Source organism: Sphaerodactylus townsendi, linkage group LG12, assembly GCF_021028975.2.
Source record: "Sphaerodactylus townsendi isolate TG3544 linkage group LG12, MPM_Stown_v2.3, whole genome shotgun sequence".
NCBI classification, from domain to species: domain Eukaryota; kingdom Metazoa; phylum Chordata; class Lepidosauria; order Squamata; family Sphaerodactylidae; genus Sphaerodactylus; species Sphaerodactylus townsendi.
Window position 1 is genome coordinate 14025079 of NC_059436.1, and position 22247 is coordinate 14047325.

A 22247-nucleotide genomic window follows, 5' to 3' on the forward strand; every position below is an offset into this window, starting at 1 on the left:
CATTAGGCAGCACAGCCCCCATCCTCGCGCGCCCAGCCCCTGGCCGGCTTCCAGGCGCGGAGGGGAGGCAGCCAACCCACACCCCGCCGGCTTAAAATAGCGCGCTGGCTGGCTGGCTGGCTGGCTGCTCCCTCCCGCGGGCGCGGCGCTGGCGCTGGGGCGCGGGCAGGATGAGCGCCGGATTGATTGGCAGGATGAGCGCTTGATTGACAGGCGCCGCGGCCTCAAAAGGGCCGGGCGCGGCGCCGCCGGGCGGCTGAGCTAGAAGCTGCGAGCGCTGCGGGAGCCCGAGCCCAGTCCCCGCGCAGATCGGACCGCGCCAGGCTAGGCAAGGTGGGCCCGGGGGCGAGGGGGGGTCCCCTGGCTTTCCTCCGGCCGATCCCCACCGACTAGCCTCCCCCGCGCCCTCCTGTTTGGCGCCCAGTCCGCCCCCCTCCAGCCGCCCCTCCGTGGGGTGCCCAAACGCCCCCCAAGCGCCTTCCCCCCTCCCCCGGTGCTTCCTCCGCGCCCCCCAGCAGCCATGCACTGCCAAGGCGAGCGGAGACTGGCATCCCCCGGGCAGCTGAAAGCAGCCAGGCGGCGCTACAAGACTTTCATGATCGACGAGATCCTGTCCCGGGAGACGTGCGATTACTTCGAGAAGCTCTCCCTCTACTCCGTCTGCCCGTCCCTGGTCGTCAGACCCAAACCTCTGCACTCCTGTACCGGTAAGAGCTGCGGGTTCGGAGAGGAGGCGGCGGCAGGGGGGTTTGGTCATCCCAGATGCCAGGGAAGGTGGGCTGACTCCGAGGTTGGAAAAAGATCTCCTTCAACATCCAAAAAGCCTCTTTCTCAAAAATGGCCTTCCTGTAAAAATGGTTGCTGACCATGGTCATAGTACAGTCAAAATTCCTGGCTGCCTTCATTCCTTAGCATCCCCAGGAAATAATTGGTTACAGTAAATCAGCTCAGTAACATTTGCCAGTTAGCCCGAGATGTCCCTCTGGAGAAAGAGATCAGGCTCTTGAGTAGATTTCACAAAGAAGTGTTTGATGCTTTGGCTGAGTGGGTTTCCAAAGAGAAGCGAGCGTCATTTCTCCCATCCTATCTTTGGCTTCCTGTCTCACAATAGAAACAAAACAAGCATTTTGGGAATAAGAACTTTGCAAGTGGCGAAAGACAAGCCACGTTCAGGAAAGGAGGCATTCAATACTGATCAATCTCCCTTTCGGAGTCCCAAGATGAGTGGCTGAAATTCCTCCTGCGCAGACACGTTTGCTGGGGTTGATTCTGTTGGTGTCGATTCTGTTCTGCGCCAACAATTGCAAGCAGAGGGTTAAAAATAGTGTGGGGTCAGAGGACTGAACAAATGGCGTGTGGGCATATTTGTGGAGGTTTTTTAGCCTTGAGTGGAGTGAACTTTCCCCTGCGGAGGGAATTCTCAGTGGGGGAACCTGGGAGAAGCAGGTCAAACTAAGGAATTTGGTGAGGAGCATCAAGTAGCATTGCCTTCCCAGGGCCATCTCCTAAGCCTTTTTGGCTAAACATTTTCTCTCCTGATCCTAAAAATTGGAGAATGGATATCTTCCCATTCCTGCAGTGTGTATGTTGTTGTGGTATAGAATACGGTCCAAAGCAGGAACAATCTGGCACTGCCAAGGCGATGGGCAGACTGTCCTTGACCTTGGCTTCGGGAATTCAAGTCCTTCCCATTCTAGTGGATTCTTAGTTTGGTGTAGAACCCTAGAACATTGCACGTGTGATAGGAAAACGCAGACCAAAATTCCAACTGAGCTCACTTGTTGATTTTGGGGGAAGTCATTCTCTTACACGGTTGCTCTGAAGATAAAATGGGATAAATGCAACCATACCTCTTGGACATCATTGGAAGAAAGACCTACAACAATAAAGTGTCCCCCAGGCTTTTGTAGAACCTGAGAGAACTGTAGTCTATTTCCTTGTTAGGAAAGAAGAACCCCCTGAGATCCTTTCGAGCTGTCAAGGTTTGCATCTTTAGATACTTCTGTTCACTGTTCACAAATGCTGGAGCTCATAAGTGCACACTTAGGGTTCATGAATTAGTACTTCTTGGATATAAGCTGAGTATTCTGCGGCAGCAGCAAAGTCTAGAGCTGCGGTCTCAAGTGTGTTTGTTTGCACATGAATTTCATTTTATGATGAAGCTTCAAAGGTGGTTGTGATTCACTGCTAAGAAATATCCTGGTTGGTTAGGATCTGCGAACTCTACAGGACAAAGAATTTGAGATGACAAAAAAAATCTTCCGGTCCATTTTTGTGGCACTAAAATGTCATACATAGAAATGTGTCTGTGAGTGTTTACATAAGTACTGACATAGATTCAGAAGTCCAGTTCTGATTGAATTTAGAAGCATTGTTTAAAATATTACAACCTGACCTGAATTAAGGACTGGGGAGACCAATGAGTAAGATATATGCGTCTTTAGAAGTGATGAACTTGGTTGGTGGATACCAGCAGAGAGCTTTTTGTTTGTAAGGGAAATTACCATTCAAAATGTTAATTTACTCACAATACAGTCTGAAAAATACCCTGCCACATTTATTTTGTTGGGCATTATCTAGGATTTACAGTGAAGAAAACAAAGGTGGCAGTTAACTGCAAAAAACAAACAAACCAACAACCCATTGCTTATGGATCTTGTCCCAGAGTTGAGACAGGCTGTGGACCAAATGTTACCCCAGGTATGGAGAATGGTCTGTTCCTCCGAGATCTGAATTCATTCTCTTTTTATGCATTTGTAGGTCATTTCATGATTCTGATGATGATCTAATGTGTGATTTATCACTGTCATCGAAGACAATGGAGTGTTTTGTTAATGTGGGTTTGGTACTAATTTCAGGATGCTTGTTTTTATGGTATTGATGATATCATGGTTGCTCAGACTCTGTTTCTTGAATAGGCACCAATGTACAACTCCCCATGGACTAAAAAAATCCCACCACAATGTGATACTGGGCAAAGTCACCAACCTTAAAGTGAAGACAAACTGTTTTTGCTATTGGGGTGGATGATTGAGTAGAATTGGTCAGCATTCTCCTGAGCGCCCCGCCTGCAGTTCCCAGGTTCTAAATTCACCCTTCCTATAGAAGTTAGCAACAAAACTCTTAGTTTGATTTAGTGAAACCTTTGTGACTTTGTCCCAGTTTTATAAAGCAGATGTTTTACTGCTTGGGATAACTGAATGTTCTGACTACTGGTCATTTTTATAAATAATTAAAAGGAGACAATTGAAGAGAAATTTCCACCATTTCAAGTCCTGTCACTGGGTTTTTGGAGGCCAAAGTTTTACTTATTTTCACGATTGAATTAAGGGAAAACAATCTGCAAAATTAATGTATACTTGTATGAATGTCCAAAAATGAATAATTAATTTGCATTAAAAGTCCCAGGGTTTTTACATTCCTTTGAAAATAAAAAAGAGGTTTCAGTGTCTTATTAAGGGGCACTGTCAAATCCAGTTTTGGTTTTACTGGAAATCCATCTGTGAATTTTTCTATTTGCAAGATTTTCTTTTTTTTTATTTTGCTAAGGCTCTGGTCAATTCATAGTAGCCAGATAGGGCAAGGTGTGTGCCAGTCAAAACTGAAGGCCCATTCAAAGAAATTATTCTGGAGTGTATGGGTTTCATTCCCAAGCAGAAGTCCCAAACCTCCTGGCAAAACTTTCCAAAATCTTCCTTATGGGGTTCAAAGAGAAATGCTCCCTTACAATGAAGTTCGAAGCAGAGTTACACTCTTCTTAAACCTATTGACTGCAGTGGATTTAGAAGGGTGTTGCTATTTAGGATTGCTCTTTGTCCTCTTTCTGTTCTATGTGGAACACTTGTTCCTTGTGGAGAAGAAGATTCAGAGGGGAAAAATGACAACAATCTGATTTTACTTCATCTAAACCCCCCACCCACCCATTCCACATCAACAATTCAAAAGACGATCCACAGAAGTGTGGTAGAAATGCTTTCTTTATACTATGACTTTTCGGGAGCTGTGTGGATGGGACCTTTACATAAAAAGTAATATTTTAATGAGTTGTGCTAAATTCCGCAAAGTTCTTTCATTAACCTCCTTGCCTATGGGTACCCGCTTTATTTTTGCAAGCGTGAGGTTAATTTGTAGTAAAACGAAATGATTCACTCATGGCTCGTGGATTGTGCTAATACACTTACACATTCTGTTTGCTCAAGCCCTAATTCTGTGGGTGCTTAAAAAACAATAAATTAGTATTCCTCAGAAGTCGTTCCAGTAAGCTCAGTTATTCTGTTCCCTAGGTTGCTCCGGCTGAACTGGCTGCAGATTGACAGCTGGTAAAATTTATTCCTTTGAGTTGCCTGTGATACTAAAAACTGTGGATTTGCTGCTGGCATCTGAAGTTTGACCATGCAGAGAAAATAGACCGACACAAAGTGTTAATGTGAGAAATAGTTACTGTTTCTTAAGTCTTTATTGCAGTTAAATGAGGGCTTTGCCAAAGGGCGGATTTGTGTTTTGTTTTTAAAGATTGTACTGGAAGGTTTCAAAACAACTTATAAGAAGAAAAATATGGTAAAATCATAATAAATGGGAGAAGTGACAGATGAGATGAGGAAGGAGAATGAGAATTGGTGTCTATATGTAATATTACACCTTTTTGTGATATAAGATATAATGCAATATATCATAAGCCTTGCTAGTACTATGAAGGAGAGACAAAATACTGATTAGAAGAGCAATTGTGGTACAACTTCCAGTTGTTTAAAAGATGTGCGTTTGGGAGGGGAGTTGATTTTAATGGTCTTATAATGCGATACTACTATGTATTTTTTAAATCATTAGTGCCTTTAATGGCCCTTGTAAGGGCAGAAAGGCAGGAAACAGATTTTGTAAATAATAATAATAATAATAGGATAGGATAGTGGAAGTGTGACTGAGAAAGCACTAGCCAGAAAGACAAGTAAATGGATACCAAATGCTGGAAAAATAACTTGCCTTCACTTGATGTATCTGAGGCATGATTTGTTCCTGAGGATGTAGTCCCAGATTCTAGGGTGGATTCAGAATGGATATTTGAAGGAGATGAGAGAGGGAAGGGAACATGGATATTTGGGCAAGAGTGACACGTAAAACGTACAACTGGTCTACATAGTCTGTACCACTGCAAGACAAAGTTATCCCTGCAAGCTTAAGCTTTACAATTAAATCCTGATCCTCGCTTTTATCTTGATGTGTGACTGATATATAAAGAGAGCGGAAATTAACAAGGCCTTTTTGTCATTAGAGCCGAATTCCCCAACGATCCTATGTTCCTAAGGCGACGCTGAGAAATTTACAATGGCGGTGCCAAAATTTAGCGTGGCACAAAATTTTGTAAAAGCCTCCATATATAACAGCAGCAAAAAGTCAGCTTGCTTTCCTCACTTCCAGAACTTAAATTACCCTCCTTTGATCTCCTCCCGTCACTGGAAGCTGGACGAAGAAGGGCCAGCATAACTCAGCCCGAGCGTGACCACCCTTCATCAAAACTGTGCAAAGTTTGCCCAGATATGACAGCGGAGGCTGCTTCTAAAACGCTTGAAATAATAATCTTCATAATTAATCACTTCGTCTTTACAGCTGTGCAGTGAAGACAGCTCTTTCTTGCATCAGGACTCAAATCTCCTTGTATTTGTACTGGCCAGAGTGGCAACCGTCTTTTTCTTTAATCCTGGGAGTCTTAGCATTAGGCTCAGATTTGCCTTTCTAATATTCTCAGAGATCCCGTTGCAGCTGGATCGAGATAAGACATCTGTGGACTTAAGCCTAAACAGCGCAGCAATCTAACACCGCCCCTTTATGAAAGAATAGAAATGTTAAAAGGCATAGGCCGTTCAAAACGGCAAGTCTCTCCACTGCATTTTACATCTCCCAAGTTGCTTCAAACTCCTAAGCTACCATAGTTTAACCTCCACAGTTGAACAGTCGTTCCTAGACCTGAGGGTTGCTTGGCAAAACACAAGAATATATCTTCTTCATTCACAAAAGGACCAGACTACAAGAATTAATTTGACTTATTTGATTCATTTGATTTGAAGGACAAGAAAGAAACAAATCCCAAAAATATCCAAAAGACAACCTAAAGGGTCAGTTATCGAAATGTCTGTCAGAAGTAGATTTCAGTGCAGTTTGCAAACTTGAAGATGCTCGATTGGGCTGGCATTTTCTTCAGATTTCAGTTCAATGACTTCACGAGCAGGTGTTCATAGGACAGTGGTGGCGAACCTATGGCACGGGTGCCAGAGGTGGCACTCAGAGCCCTCTCTATGGGCACGTGCAAACAGAGTCGCCCCCCACCCCCCACACATCTAGGCTGGCTTGGGCCTCTGGGCTGAATTACTAGCATTAAACCTAAGACCTAGTTTTGGGGAAGCAGGGTAGGTAACCCTGTTAAGCGCTGTTAAAACCCACTGATTTTCATGCAAAGAACTAAAGCACAGTCCTTTACCAGGGAGTAAGTTCGGTTGCTGGCAATGGGGCTTGCTTCTGAGTAAACCTTCCTAGAGTCATGATTCACCCGTTGGAAGAGTTGCATGGTTGCTTCAAAGCAAAGACACAGACTACCACCAAGCTTACTCCCAAGTAACGCATGCCTCGGAGCCAACCGTTTTTTCTAAACTAAAACCTCAGTATTCAGGTTAAATTGCTGTGTTGGCACTTGGCGATAAATAAGTGGGTTTTGGGTTGCAATTTGGGGACTCGGTCTCGAAAAGGTTCGCTATCACTGTCATAGGACAATTGTCACTTGCGAACTAGGCAATTGTAGATATGGCCAGCAGCCGTTCTTTCAACTGCATCGTCAAAAGAAAAGTCACTGGCTTTTCTTCCAAACTGATCTTCACAAAGACTGGAGCTGCTTGAGGGGTCAATGAACTGAATGCATAAAATGTATCTGCACATCCATGCAAGGGAGGAATGGGAGGATTCTTGACTTCATGCTCCTGTTTCAAATTCCCAAGAGGTATCTGGCTGACCACTGTTGGAGTCAGAATGCCAGACTTTGGTGCAGCTGGACTCCGCTTAAGTCCTTGGAGCATTATCTACTATGACCGTTTACCTCCATTGACATCTCTGCCCCAAAAAGAATGGCAATCTTTTTTCTCGACCAAACTTTTAATGCTCAGATCTTTGTTTACATGGATGGTTTAAATCATACTTGCATCCAGGAGTGGACTGAACAGAGGGACCCTGGCAACGTTGTCTTGTAGCACCACTCGGTTGAACTTGCTCCAGAGCTATTTTTACTTCCCAGTCTGCTCCTGTTGGCAAAGAAGGGTTATATTAAGGCAGAGGATAATTCTACTAAGTGTTCTTATAGCTGGATTCACCACTAGAATGACTTGCAATATAAAAATTTAAATTGATTTGATCCATACTGACATTGACAGGACTAAATGGATTAAAATCTCATATACTCTGGTTAATATTTTCACACATAGAGCTTTAGTATCTTTCCTATGTTTATTCTTCTTTGGTTATTAAAAGAACAAGAAGGGTGTAGCTGTTTTGTTTGTAGGCAACAAGTAGCAGCACTGTAAATATTCTAGAAGTGTTACTTTCTATAGATATTGACAAAAGTTTCACACCAGGAAGGAGTGGAATGATACTGAATGTACATGTAAAACCAGAACATGTTTTTGGTTACTGGCATACAACCCAAATTAAATTAGGGTGTTGTGGGTTTTCCAGAGATGCCAGCCACAGTTGCAGTCAGGAGAAAATGCTACTGGAACAAGCCGGAAAACCCACAACACCCTAGTGATTCTCGCTGTGAAAGCCTTTGACAATACACCAAATGAAACTGATTACCCTAACATGCAGGAACACGAGTCCCTACTACATGATGTCATGTCTGAAGTCATATTTTCTGTGAAAAATAATATTTAGCATTTATGTAGCACTTACAAAGGTGCTTTACAGACATTGTCTATCTCCTGCCATGTGCCCCTGGGCATCAATTATGGTGATCAAGTAGCCATCCATGGGCCATAACACCTCTTGGTTGGTCCACCTGATGCCGACCAGAGCGAGGGCCTCTTCCACTGTGGCTCCAGCTGTGTGGAATAGGTTCCCTAAGGAGATGAGTGGGGTCCTCCTTGGAGATCTTTAGAAAGTGCTTCTAGAGGCAGTTTGAACAACAAGCATCTTTTGCAGGGGTAGTGATTTGGGGTTGGCTATTTTATGTTTGGTTTGGATTGGAAATGTTTGTAGCTGTTATTATAAGCTGGCTTGAACGACAAGGAAAGGTGATAAACACAGAAAGAAAAGGAAGGAAGCACATTGTGAGTCATTAGTCTCATCAGCATTACTACCCCCATGTTGACAGGAATAGCATCAATAATGTGCCAATTTTTGCGCCACCGGCAATTTTTCAGCATGCGCAACCAATCACAGCAATCTCCACCCATCATATCTTGACCTTTAAAAATTTTTTGGTGCCAGGAGTCAGACTGGCCCCACCTAGCAGACAGATCAGATAGAGGTGGACGGATTTCTCAAATCAAACTAGAAACCTAGGGGGGGGGGGTGTTCTATATTTTTACATTCATTGCATCCAAACCTTGCTTTGAAACTCAAAACTATATGTCATTGGGGGAAACCTAGTCACGTGGTGTGACCACAAGCATCTTGGTGTTCAATTTCTTTTTCTCAACCATAACACAGCCCAAAATCCTCTGCTGCCCTACTAACATAAAACAGCACACATTGTGATCATAGCCATATTATAGATGGCATTTTGAGGAGATAAGCTCACCTAGAGACTTCAAAAACAAAGGTGAGATTAGAACTTGGGACCTCCTGGCTCACAGCACAGTCTTTCAGTCACTGTGATGAAAATAGACAGGGCTGCCAACCTCCAGATGCTGGCTGGAAATATCATGAGATTACAACTGATCTCCAAATGGCTGCTTCTCCAAATGGCTGAACTCTGTGGCATTATAATCCACTGGAGTCCCTTCCCCCTCCAACCCCGCCTTCTTCCTGCTCCCAAAATCTCCAGGTTCTTTCCTACCTGGAGCTGGTAACCCTACCAATAGAGGTCCAAAAATATATCAGTCTGTTGGACTGACTATTAGCAGGGCCTTGGATCATAGTATCTGAAGGTAAAATTCAAAATGTTACTCTTGTTTGTTAATTGGAAAAACAATACACCAAATATATATATATAGAGAGAGAGAGCAGTGATGGCGAACCTTTTTAAGACCAAGTGCCGAAATTGCAACCCCAAACCCACTTATTTATCACTAAGTGCCAACACAGCAATTTAACCCGAATACTGAGGTTTTAGTTTAGAAAAAACGGTTGTCTCCAAGGCACACATTACTCGGGAGTAAGCTTGGCGAAGCAACCGTGCAATGCTTCAAATGGGTGAATCACGACCCTAGGAGGGTTTACTCAGAAGCAAGCCCCATTGCCAGCAACCGAGCTTACTCCCAGGTAAAGGATCGTGCCTAGGCTAGCCTAGATGTGTGTGTGTGTGTGGGGGGGGGGTGATTTTCTGCCCCCCACACGATGAACTCTGTGTACGTGTGCCCATAGAAAGTGCTCTGAGTGCCATCTCTGGCACCTGTGCCATAGGTTCGCCGCTGCTGATATAGAGTTGGTTAAAGGTAGGTAAATAAATTGGCATGCACCTTTCTGGAATCTGCAACCCAGAAAATCCCACACTTCACTTTCTGGTAAGGTTGGCTCAATGTATTAGTTATGTCTCATGCTAGCTTTTGAAAAGTGAGAAGGACTTATGGAAGTCTCTTTTGCCCAGAGACTACAACAGTGAATGCTTTCTAGACTGAACTGAAACAGCTTTTGCAAATGTAGGAACTTGTGAGAGATTATTTAGGTTATACAATAGAAGTATGAGCTTTGATACTTCTGATCCTCAGTCGGCCTTGTCATCCCTGTGCAAAACAAGGAGAGGAAACTGATTTATGGTATTATAAAACAGTCCAGTTGTTACATTGGTGACCCCACAACACCACAAGGAATTCCGTGCTGGACAAGGACAAAAGAATCCCAGCATGGAATATTTAGCTCCGTTTTAAATTTGATCTGGGACACTCTTCAAAATCTGGGTGGAAACCTTTTCTGCTGGGAAATATTTAGCCGGATCCTTTCCTCCTTTTAATTGATGGGATACTGTTACGGCATTCCTGGGGGACAGCGTGGAGCAGTGGGAAAGGGGGAGGGGACTGGATAGAATGAATATCAAAGTCTGGAAGAATACAAGATACCCTTCCGCCCATAGCTTATTATCTGAAAAGTAACAGCTGTATTAATCCAGTTAAGTCAAAACAGCTCAATATTGCAGGTAATAGCTTTTATTGGGCTAATTTACGTCTGAATCTGGGAAGGTGGTATCTTGGCAGTCGTATATTCAACTGCTGTCGGGTTGTTGGCTAGAAATGCAGTTTTCTTCGCAAACTCTGCGAAGTATATTTGTTTGGATAAAAATTCAGGGGCCAATTCACATTTTTAAAATTAGAACTTAGGTGGAACAATATAGTGATCTCTCTGGAACAAAACCAGTCTATTACTTATTAACAGGCATAGTTCATAATTTTTTTAAAAAAATTCGCTTTAATTGTGCTATTTATTTATTTATTTATTTATTTATTTATTTTGATGTGAAGAAGAAAAGCACAAAGATCATTCACAGCAGTGGCCATCTGTTTAAGGCAGACACGGGGTTGCTGCCAAAACCATGATCCTGTAGCAGTATCTCCTTTCTCTGCCATAACATCTTTGCATTCTCAGCTCATGCTGTGACTTTTTTTCTTCTATTCCCAAAATCAATGGCTGGTACTTGCGGGGTGGTGGAAACCCATAATGGGGTGATACCATATCATACATTGAGAATCAATAGACATTGCAGGAAACAGGGTGGAGAATGCAATACCGGGTTGCCATTTTCCATAGCAGCTCTACAGTCAAACTATCTGATTTTCCATTGAGCCCTTCAGGTAAATATACACAGTGCATTAGTTTGGCAGTCCACTCTCTGCTTGCAAGTCCTATCCCATTTAGCACCTTTGTAAGTATGTATTTGACTTAAATCCACTTTCCCTACTCCATAGATGCTACCCATGGAGCCATTAGAGGAATGTTCTGCAACTCCTTCCTTCCTAGAAGCCCCACCTCCTCTGTTTTTACTAAGGTTTTAAATCTTCTTTGCGTCCCTATTCCCACCTACTTACACATAGTCAGAAATGCTAAGAAGCCATCAGCCACGAGGATTACAGGTTATCTGTGAAATGGAATCAGGAGAAGAATACAAAGTGATTATAGCAATGGTTTATTGGTGATGAAGCAACGGCTTGGGTCCAATACTTTTAAGAACACTTACATGCGCTTAAATTTTCTTAAGAAGGGAGTCACTTTTTTTTTGCTAGCTCCCCTACTGAAGATCTGATGACCCTCCTTCTGCAACACCATGTCAGGATTCTAAGCAGGCTGTGCTAGGGAAAGAGGAATCTGTGTTATTTCCCATCTCCACTTAACACAATTTAAGGGCACTTAAGTTTTCTTCAGCTGTGTGGTTGGAGCCAGGTCACTGTGTGGGAAGTGCATAACATAATTTCTTCACTTGTGTTGTGAAAAACAACAAGAGATATTGTGGTTAGATTTCTTTCTTTAAAAAAGATTAGGACCATTGTAAGGAAAGGAAAACAGCATGAATGAATCATTCATAAACTTATAAAAAGGTGTTGAGAGCTCAGTGTCACAGAATCATCTAATATGGAGGTTTTAAAAAATTACCCGTCCAGTATCAAATATGCAGACAAATGTTGTGCGTGTTTTCAGAAGTAAATCCCACTTAACTCTATAGACCTTGGTAAGAGTGGTGAGTGATAAGATTGCTGTTAATACAACCAGTATTTATAAATAGAGTAACAGCATGTCACAGAAACAGACCGTAACAGTTGTCAAAAAATAAAATTTACATAAATGTGTAAATCCATACAAAATACTTGACACCGTAACTGTTAACATAAACTGCAATTCTAAGCATATATCCAAGTCCATTATTTGCTATTTATTTAAAACATTTATTTGTTGCCTTTCCACCCAAGTAAGATTCCCCAAATGGCAAATGTTCAAGTAACAGCACTTAAAATATCATTGTATACAAAATAATTACATGTGTGTATAATCTGTTCCCTGTTGGCTCAGTGTTGGTTCTGAAGAGAGAACAGTGAAATGGCACATAGTATCAATTCATTGCTGGTGGAAAATGTCATCAAGTCACATTATGGGTTTTCAAGGCAAGAGATGTTTCAATGTTAGTTGTCATTGTCTGCCTCTTCATGGGCTGAGAGAGTTCCCAGAGAACTGTGACTGGCCCAAGGTCACCCAAATTGCCCTTCATGAAAATCACTTATTGCCTCATTGTACGGCAATCAGAATCCAATCCATTTGACTGCATTCCCTGGCTTGATTCTGCCTCTTGCATCAGTGGCCCTTTGTGCGTTCAGAATGTACCCCGAGGCTGTTTGCTCTGCAGTGGGGTTTTCCCACATTTTTCGTTTACACTTCAGGAAGTGTCCCTATGCCCCACTGATTCCTGCTGAGCCGAGCCAAGCTGCCATACTCCTCTCCCAGCACACTTCCTTGTTTCTGCAATCAGGAAGGTTGCCTGCTACTTGGGGGGTGGGGGTGGGGATGTTTCAATGGTCTATTGCTCCTTTGATAGACATACAGTGTTTAAATAAATAAACAAATAAACAAGCCCCACCACTGCTCCTGCTGAAATGGTGGCCAGAAGAGTGAATGGAATTGCTGCTGTGTGTGCAAGGGAAAGCAAGGAAAAATGAGAAAACCTGGAGAAAGTTGAATGTGCATTGATCCCCTTCATTTTTCCTGTGAAGAGAAATAAAAAGTCACTCTTAACTGGATTCAGAAACCTCACAAGAGTCTGATCTGAAAGCGTGGTGACTTCTGAAGAGGGGGAACTGTGTGTGTAACCAAGAATCAAACCCAAAGGGAATGTACACTGAATGTAAAAAAGACCACATGCATGTAAATGGCCAGTGATCTCTGAGACCCTAACATAATGTGAAGCAGCACCAAAACAGAAACTGCTACCAAGAAGGTGATCAGTTCAAATTGGGAATCTGGAAACCCTGAATGGAATTTGTGGCTGATGAACAGTTACGCACTGAGATTAGGTCCAGCCTCTTTCTAGACATTTCTAGGTTTGACCAAAAGCCTTTTTCACTTCACACAAATGGCTTCATAAATGAAGCTCAAGAGATATAGTTAGAGTGGAGCATAAAAGCCAGAATTGGCAGGGGGTTAGAGTGGAGTGTAAAAACCAGAATTCCCCTTGCTCAAAACAGTTTTACTCCACCAAGTGGAGAAATCTCTCTATCTCCTGTGCTTGAACACCTGTAAGAAAGTAGGTTGTCTCTACTTTAAGGAAAACTATTTAGATGAAGAGATTAGATGAAGTCATTTACCAGTGTGTCATTTATCAGGGCAGTTCTGAAAATGACATGTTAATGTCTCGACAACCTGTTTGTTTAATAATTAAATTATTAACTGAAAAGTGATCAGCACAGAGACTGAAGCAGTCGAAAACACATTCCTTCTTTGATCGCAGAATGATCAAATCATTGTGATTTGGGAGGGGGACTTTATTTTCTTGTTTCTGGCTTGAAAGCTAGTGAAAAAAGTTGTTGTGGATGCGCAATACGGTGACATGAACATGAGTTTTATATAATTAATTAAAATCCATTACTTCCCATTGCTGAGGATTAATACTAAAAATAATACACAATAATAATAGTTCTGAGTTCACACATGCCTACTGATCTCTTGATTAATATGGGCCTTTAAGTAATAGTGTATACATCTGGCTAGTTCAGGGGTAGGGAACCTGCGGCTCTCCAGATGTTCAGGAACTACAATTCCCATCAGCCCCTACCACCACGGCCCCCCCGCCCCCCCCCCCCCCCCCCCCCGCCCCCCCCCCCACCCCCCCCCCCCCCCCCCCACCCCCCCCCCCCCCCACCCCCCGCCCCCCCCGCCCCCGCCCCGGCCCCCCCCCCCCCCCGCCCCCCCCACCCCCCCCCCCCCCCACCCCCCCCCCCCCCCACCCCCCCCCCCCCCCCCCCCCCCCCCCCCCCACCCCCCCCCCCCCCCACCCCCCCCCCCCCCCACCCCCCCCCCCCCCCACCCCCCCCCCCCCCCACCCCCCCCCCCCCCCACCCCCCCCCCCCCCCACCCCCCCCCCCCCCCACCCCCCCCCCCCCCCACCCCCCCCCCCCCCCACCCCCCCCCCCCCCCACCCCCCCCCCCCCCCACCCCCCCCCCCCCCCACCCCCCCCCCCCCCCACCCCCCCCCCCCCCCACCCCCCCCCCCCCCCACCCCCCCCCCCCCCCACCCCCCCCCCCCCCCACCCCCCCCCCCCCCCACCCCCCCCCCCCCCCACCCCCCCCCCCCCCCACCCCCCCCCCCCCCCACCCCCCCCCCCCCCCACCCCCCCCCCCCCCCACCCCCCCCCCCCCCCACCCCCCCCCCCCCCCACCCCCCCCCCCCCCCACCCCCCCCCCCCCCCACCCCCCCCCCCCCCCACCCCCCCCCCCCCCCACCCCCCCCCCCCCCCACCCCCCCCCCCCCCCACCCCCCCCCCCCCCCACCCCCCCCCCCCCCCACCCCCCCCCCCCCCCACCCCCCCCCCCCCCCACCCCCCCCCCCCCCCACCCCCCCCCCCCCCCACCCCCCCCCCCCCCCACCCCCCCCCCCCCCCACCCCCCCCCCCCCCCACCCCCCCCCCCCCCCACCCCCCCCCCCCCCCACCCCCCCCCCCCCCCACCCCCCCCCCCCCCCACCCCCCCCCCCCCCCACCCCCCCCCCCCCCCACCCCCCCCCCCCCCCACCCCCCCCCCCCCCCACCCCCCCCCCCCCCCACCCCCCCCCCCCCCCACCCCCCCCCCCCCCCACCCCCCCCCCCCCCCACCCCCCCCCCCCCCCACCCCCCCCCCCCCCCACCCCCCCCCCCCCCCACCCCCCCCCCCCCCCACCCCCCCCCCCCCCCACCCCCCCCCCCCCCCACCCCCCCCCCCCCCCACCCCCCCCCCCCCCCACCCCCCCCCCCCCCCACCCCCCCCCCCCCCCACCCCCCCCCCCCCCCACCCCCCCCCCCCCCCACCCCCCCCCCCCCCCACCCCCCCCCCCCCCCACCCCCCCCCCCCCCCACCCCCCCCCCCCCCCACCCCCCCCCCCCCCCACCCCCCCCCCCCCCCACCCCCCCCCCCCCCCACCCCCCCCCCCCCCCACCCCCCCCCCCCCCCACCCCCCCCCCCCCCCACCCCCCCCCCCCCCCACCCCCCCCCCCCCCCACCCCCCCCCCCCCCCACCCCCCCCCCCCCCCACCCCCCCCCCCCCCCACCCCCCCCCCCCCCCACCCCCCCCCCCCCCCACCCCCCCCCCCCCCCACCCCCCCCCCCCCCCACCCCCCCCCCCCCCCACCCCCCCCCCCCCCCACCCCCCCCCCCCCCCACCCCCCCCCCCCCCCACCCCCCCCCCCCCCCACCCCCCCCCCCCCCCACCCCCCCCCCCCCCCACCCCCCCCCCCCCCCACCCCCCCCCCCCCCCACCCCCCCCCCCCCCCACCCCCCCCCCCCCCCACCCCCCCCCCCCCCCACCCCCCCCCCCCCCCACCCCCCCCCCCCCCCACCCCCCCCCCCCCCCACCCCCCCCCCCCCCCACCCCCCCCCCCCCCCACCCCCCCCCCCCCCCACCCCCCCCCCCCCCCACCCCCCCCCCCCCCCACCCCCCCCCCCCCCCACCCCCCCCCCCCCCCACCCCCCCCCCCCCCCACCCCCCCCCCCCCCCACCCCCCCCCCCCCCCACCCCCCCCCCCCCCCACCCCCCCCCCCCCCCACCCCCCCCCCCCCCCACCCCCCCCCCCCCCCACCCCCCCCCCCCCCCACCCCCCCCCCCCCCCACCCCCCCCCCCCCCCACCCCCCCCCCCCCCCACCCCCCCCCCCCCCCACCCCCCCCCCCCCCCACCCCCCCCCCCCCCCACCCCCCCCCCCCCCCACCCCCCCCCCCCCCCACCCCCCCCCCCCCCCACCCCCCCCCCCCCCCACCCCCCCCCCCCCCCACCCCCCCCCCCCCCCACCCCCCCCCCCCCCCACCCCCCCCCCCCCCCACCCCCCCCCCCCCCCACCCCCCCCCCCCCCCACCCCCCCCCCCCCCCACCCCCCCCCCCCCCCACCCCCCCCCCCCCCCACCCCCCCCCCCCCCCACCCCCCCCCCCCCCCACCCCCCCCCCCCCCCACCCCCCCCCCCCCCCACCCCCCCCCCCCCCCACCCCCCCCCCCCCCCACCCCCCCCCCCCCCCACCCCCCCCCCCCCCCACCCCCCCCCCCCCCCACCCCCCCCCCCCCCCACCCCCCCCCCCCCCCACCCCCCCCCCCCCCCACCCCCCCCCCCCCCCACCCCCCCCCCCCCCCACCCCCCCCCCCCCCCACCCCCCCCCCCCCCCACCCCCCCCCCCCCCCACCCCCCCCCCCCCCCACCCCCCCCCCCCCCCACCCCCCCCCCCCCCCACCCCCCCCCCCCCCCACCCCCCCCCCCCCCCACCCCCCCCCCCCCCCACCCCCCCCCCCCCCCACCCCCCCCCCCCCCCACCCCCCCCCCCCCCCACCCCCCCCCCCCCCCACCCCCCCCCCCCCCCACCCCCCCCCCCCCCCACCCCCCCCCCCCCCCACCCCCCCCCCCCCCCACCCCCCCCCCCCCCCACCCCCCCCCCCCCCCACCCCCCCCCCCCCCCACCCCCCCCCCCCCCCACCCCCCCCCCCCCCCACCCCCCCCCCCCCCCACCCCCCCCCCCCCCCACCCCCCCCCCCCCCCACCCCCCCCCCCCCCCACCCCCCCCCCCCCCCACCCCCCCCCCCCCCCACCCCCCCCCCCCCCCACCCCCCCCCCCCCCCACCCCCCCCCCCCCCCACCCCCCCCCCCCCCCACCCCCCCCCCCCCCCACCCCCCCCCCCCCCCACCCCCCCCCCCCCCCACCCCCCCCCCCCCCCACCCCCCCCCCCCCCCACCCCCCCCCCCCCCCACCCCCCCCCCCCCCCACCCCCCCCCCCCCCCACCCCCCCCCCCCCCCACCCCCCCCCCCCCCCACCCCCCCCCCCCCCCACCCCCCCCCCCCCCCACCCCCCCCCCCCCCCACCCCCCCCCCCCCCCACCCCCCCCCCCCCCCACCCCCCCCCCCCCCCACCCCCCCCCCCCCCCACCCCCCCCCCCCCCCACCCCCCCCCCCCCCCACCCCCCCCCCCCCCCACCCCCCCCCCCCCCCACCCCCCCCCCCCCCCACCCCCCCCCCCCCCCACCCCCCCCCCCCCCCACCCCCCCCCCCCCCCACCCCCCCCCCCCCCCACCCCCCCCCCCCCCCACCCCCCCCCCCCCCCACCCCCCCCCCCCCCCACCCCCCCCCCCCCCCACCCCCCCCCCCCCCCACCCCCCCCCCCCCCCACCCCCCCCCCCCCCCACCCCCCCCCCCCCCCACCCCCCCCCCCCCCCACCCCCCCCCCCCCCCACCCCCCCCCCCCCCCACCCCCCCCCCCCCCCACCCCCCCCCCCCCCCACCCCCCCCCCCCCCCACCCCCCCCCCCCCCCACCCCCCCCCCCCCCCACCCCCCCCCCCCCCCACCCCCCCCCCCCCCCACCCCCCCCCCCCCCCACCCCCCCCCCCCCCCACCCCCCCCCCCCCCCACCCCCCCCCCCCCCCACCCCCCCCCCCCCCCACCCCCCCCCCCCCCCACCCCCCCCCCCCCCCACCCCCCCCCCCCCCCACCCCCCCCCCCCCCCACCCCCCCCCCCCCCCACCCCCCCCCCCCCCCACCCCCCCCCCCCCCCACCCCCCCCCCCCCCCACCCCCCCCCCCCCCCACCCCCCCCCCCCCCCACCCCCCCCCCCCCCCACCCCCCCCCCCCCCCACCCCCCCCCCCCCCCACCCCCCCCCCCCCCCACCCCCCCCCCCCCCCACCCCCCCCCCCCCCCACCCCCCCCCCCCCCCACCCCCCCCCCCCCCCACCCCCCCCCCCCCCCACCCCCCCCCCCCCCCACCCCCCCCCCCCCCCACCCCCCCCCCCCCCCACCCCCCCCCCCCCCCACCCCCCCCCCCCCCCACCCCCCCCCCCCCCCACCCCCCCCCCCCCCCACCCCCCCCCCCCCCCACCCCCCCCCCCCCCCACCCCCCCCCCCCCCCACCCCCCCCCCCCCCCACCCCCCCCCCCCCCCACCCCCCCCCCCCCCCACCCCCCCCCCCCCCCACCCCCCCCCCCCCCCACCCCCCCCCCCCCCCACCCCCCCCCCCCCCCACCCCCCCCCCCCCCCACCCCCCCCCCCCCCCACCCCCCCCCCCCCCCACCCCCCCCCCCCCCCACCCCCCCCCCCCCCCACCCCCCCCCCCCCCCACCCCCCCCCCCCCCCACCCCCCCCCCCCCCCACCCCCCCCCCCCCCCACCCCCCCCCCCCCCCACCCCCCCCCCCCCCCACCCCCCCCCCCCCCCACCCCCCCCCCCCCCCACCCCCCCCCCCCCCCACCCCCCCCCCCCCCCACCCCCCCCCCCCCCCACCCCCCCCCCCCCCCACCCCCCCCCCCCCCCACCCCCCCCCCCCCCCACCCCCCCCCCCCCCCACCCCCCCCCCCCCCCACCCCCCCCCCCCCCCACCCCCCCCCCCCCCCACCCCCCCCCCCCCCCACCCCCCCCCCCCCCCACCCCCCCCCCCCCCCACCCCCCCCCCCCCCCACCCCCCCCCCCCCCCACCCCCCCCCCCCCCCACCCCCCCCCCCCCCCACCCCCCCCCCCCCCCACCCCCCCCCCCCCCCACCCCCCCCCCCCCCCACCCCCCCCCCCCCCCACCCCCCCCCCCCCCCACCCCCCCCCCCCCCCACCCCCCCCCCCCCCCACCCCCCCCCCCCCCCACCCCCCCCCCCCCCCACCCCCCCCCCCCCCCACCCCCCCCCCCCCCCACCCCCCCCCCCCCCCACCCCCCCCCCCCCCCACCCCCCCCCCCCCCCACCCCCCCCCCCCCCCACCCCCCCCCCCCCCCACCCCCCCCCCCCCCCACCCCCCCCCCCCCCCACCCCCCCCCCCCCCCACCCCCCCCCCCCCCCACCCCCCCCCCCCCCCACCCCCCCCCCCCCCCACCCCCCCCCCCCCCCACCCCCCCCCCCCCCCACCCCCCCCCCCCCCCACCCCCCCCCCCCCCCACCCCCCCCCCCCCCCACCCCCCCCCCCCCCCACCCCCCCCCCCCCCCACCCCCCCCCCCCCCCACCCCCCCCCCCCCCCACCCCCCCCCCCCCCCACCCCCCCCCCCCCCCACCCCCCCCCCCCCCCACCCCCCCCCCCCCCCACCCCCCCCCCCCCCCACCCCCCCCCCCCCCCACCCCCCCCCCCCCCCACCCCCCCCCCCCCCCACCCCCCCCCCCCCCCACCCCCCCCCCCCCCCACCCCCCCCCCCCCCCACCCCCCCCCCCCCCCACCCCCCCCCCCCCCCACCCCCCCCCCCCCCCACCCCCCCCCCCCCCCACCCCCCCCCCCCCCCACCCCCCCCCCCCCCCACCCCCCCCCCCCCCCACCCCCCCCCCCCCCCACCCCCCCCCCCCCCCACCCCCCCCCCCCCCCACCCCCCCCCCCCCCCACCCCCCCCCCCCCCCACCCCCCCCCCCCCCCACCCCCCCCCCCCCCCACCCCCCCCCCCCCCCACCCCCCCCCCCCCCCACCCCCCCCCCCCCCCACCCCCCCCCCCCCCCACCCCCCCCCCCCCCCACCCCCCCCCCCCCCCACCCCCCCCCCCCCCCACCCCCCCCCCCCCCCACCCCCCCCCCCCCCCACCCCCCCCCCCCCCCACCCCCCCCCCCCCCCACCCCCCCCCCCCCCCACCCCCCCCCCCCCCCACCCCCCCCCCCCCCCACCCCCCCCCCCCCCCACCCCCCCCCCCCCCCACCCCCCCCCCCCCCCACCCCCCCCCCCCCCCACCCCCCCCCCCCCCCACCCCCCCCCCCCCCCACCCCCCCCCCCCCCCACCCCCCCCCCCCCCCACCCCCCCCCCCCCCCACCCCCCCCCCCCCCCACCCCCCCCCCCCCCCACCCCCCCCCCCCCCCACCCCCCCCCCCCCCCACCCCCCCCCCCCCCCACCCCCCCCCCCCCCCACCCCCCCCCCCCCCCACCCCCCCCCCCCCCCACCCCCCCCCCCCCCCACCCCCCCCCCCCCCCACCCCCCCCCCCCCCCACCCCCCCCCCCCCCCACCCCCCCCCCCCCCCACCCCCCCCCCCCCCCACCCCCCCCCCCCCCCACCCCCCCCCCCCCCCACCCCCCCCCCCCCCCACCCCCCCCCCCCCCCACCCCCCCCCCCCCCCACCCCCCCCCCCCCCCACCCCCCCCCCCCCCCACCCCCCCCCCCCCCCACCCCCCCCCCCCCCCACCCCCCCCCCCCCCCACCCCCCCCCCCCCCCACCCCCCCCCCCCCCCACCCCCCCCCCCCCCCACCCCCCCCCCCCCCCACCCCCCCCCCCCCCCACCCCCCCCCCCCCCCACCCCCCCCCCCCCCCACCCCCCCCCCCCCCCACCCCCCCCCCCCCCCACCCCCCCCCCCCCCCACCCCCCCCCCCCCCCACCCCCCCCCCCCCCCACCCCCCCCCCCCCCCACCCCCCCCCCCCCCCACCCCCCCCCCCCCCCACCCCCCCCCCCCCCCACCCCCCCCCCCCCCCACCCCCCCCCCCCCCCACCCCCCCCCCCCCCCACCCCCCCCCCCCCCCACCCCCCCCCCCCCCCACCCCCCCCCCCCCCCACCCCCCCCCCCCCCCACCCCCCCCCCCCCCCACCCCCCCCCCCCCCCACCCCCCCCCCCCCCCACCCCCCCCCCCCCCCACCCCCCCCCCCCCCCACCCCCCCCCCCCCCCACCCCCCCCCCCCCCCACCCCCCCCCCCCCCCACCCCCCCCCCCCCCCACCCCCCCCCCCCCCCACCCCCCCCCCCCCCCACCCCCCCCCCCCCCCACCCCCCCCCCCCCCCACCCCCCCCCCCCCCCACCCCCCCCCCCCCCCACCCCCCCCCCCCCCCACCCCCCCCCCCCCCCACCCCCCCCCCCCCCCACCCCCCCCCCCCCCCACCCCCCCCCCCCCCCACCCCCCCCCCCCCCCACCCCCCCCCCCCCCCACCCCCCCCCCCCCCCACCCCCCCCCCCCCCCACCCCCCCCCCCCCCCACCCCCCCCCCCCCCCACCCCCCCCCCCCCCCACCCCCCCCCCCCCCCACCCCCCCCCCCCCCCACCCCCCCCCCCCCCCACCCCCCCCCCCCCCCACCCCCCCCCCCCCCCACCCCCCCCCCCCCCCACCCCCCCCCCCCCCCACCCCCCCCCCCCCCCACCCCCCCCCCCCCCCACCCCCCCCCCCCCCCACCCCCCCCCCCCCCCACCCCCCCCCCCCCCCACCCCCCCCCCCCCCCACCCCCCCCCCCCCCCACCCCCCCCCCCCCCCACCCCCCCCCCCCCCCACCCCCCCCCCCCCCCACCCCCCCCCCCCCCCACCCCCCCCCCCCCCCACCCCCCCCCCCCCCCACCCCCCCCCCCCCCCACCCCCCCCCCCCCCCACCCCCCCCCCCCCCCACCCCCCCCCCCCCCCACCCCCCCCCCCCCCCACCCCCCCCCCCCCCCACCCCCCCCCCCCCCCACCCCCCCCCCCCCCCACCCCCCCCCCCCCCCACCCCCCCCCCCCCCCACCCCCCCCCCCCCCCACCCCCCCCCCCCCCCACCCCCCCCCCCCCCCACCCCCCCCCCCCCCCACCCCCCCCCCCCCCCACCCCCCCCCCCCCCCACCCCCCCCCCCCCCCACCCCCCCCCCCCCCCACCCCCCCCCCCCCCCACCCCCCCCCCCCCCCACCCCCCCCCCCCCCCACCCCCCCCCCCCCCCACCCCCCCCCCCCCCCACCCCCCCCCCCCCCCACCCCCCCCCCCCCCCACCCCCCCCCCCCCCCACCCCCCCCCCCCCCCACCCCCCCCCCCCCCCACCCCCCCCCCCCCCCACCCCCCCCCCCCCCCACCCCCCCCCCCCCCCACCCCCCCCCCCCCCCACCCCCCCCCCCCCCCACCCCCCCCCCCCCCCACCCCCCCCCCCCCCCACCCCCCCCCCCCCCCACCCCCCCCCCCCCCCACCCCCCCCCCCCCCCACCCCCCCCCCCCCCCACCCCCCCCCCCCCCCA

At 61.7% G+C, this 22247-nt stretch overlaps 1 protein-coding gene across 1 annotated transcript in view; it reads left to right on the plus strand.

The window, feature by feature from the left end:
• Positions 1-220: 220 nt before the first annotated feature.
• The window catches only part of BARX2 (BARX homeobox 2), a 33998-nt gene continuing 11971 nt past the window's right edge, over positions 221-22247 (plus strand). The window contains exon 1 of the mRNA XM_048513101.1: positions 221-707. Coding sequence (XP_048369058.1) covers positions 521-707 — 187 coding nt within the window. The 5' untranslated portion in view covers positions 221-520. The remainder of the gene's footprint in view (positions 708-22247) is intronic.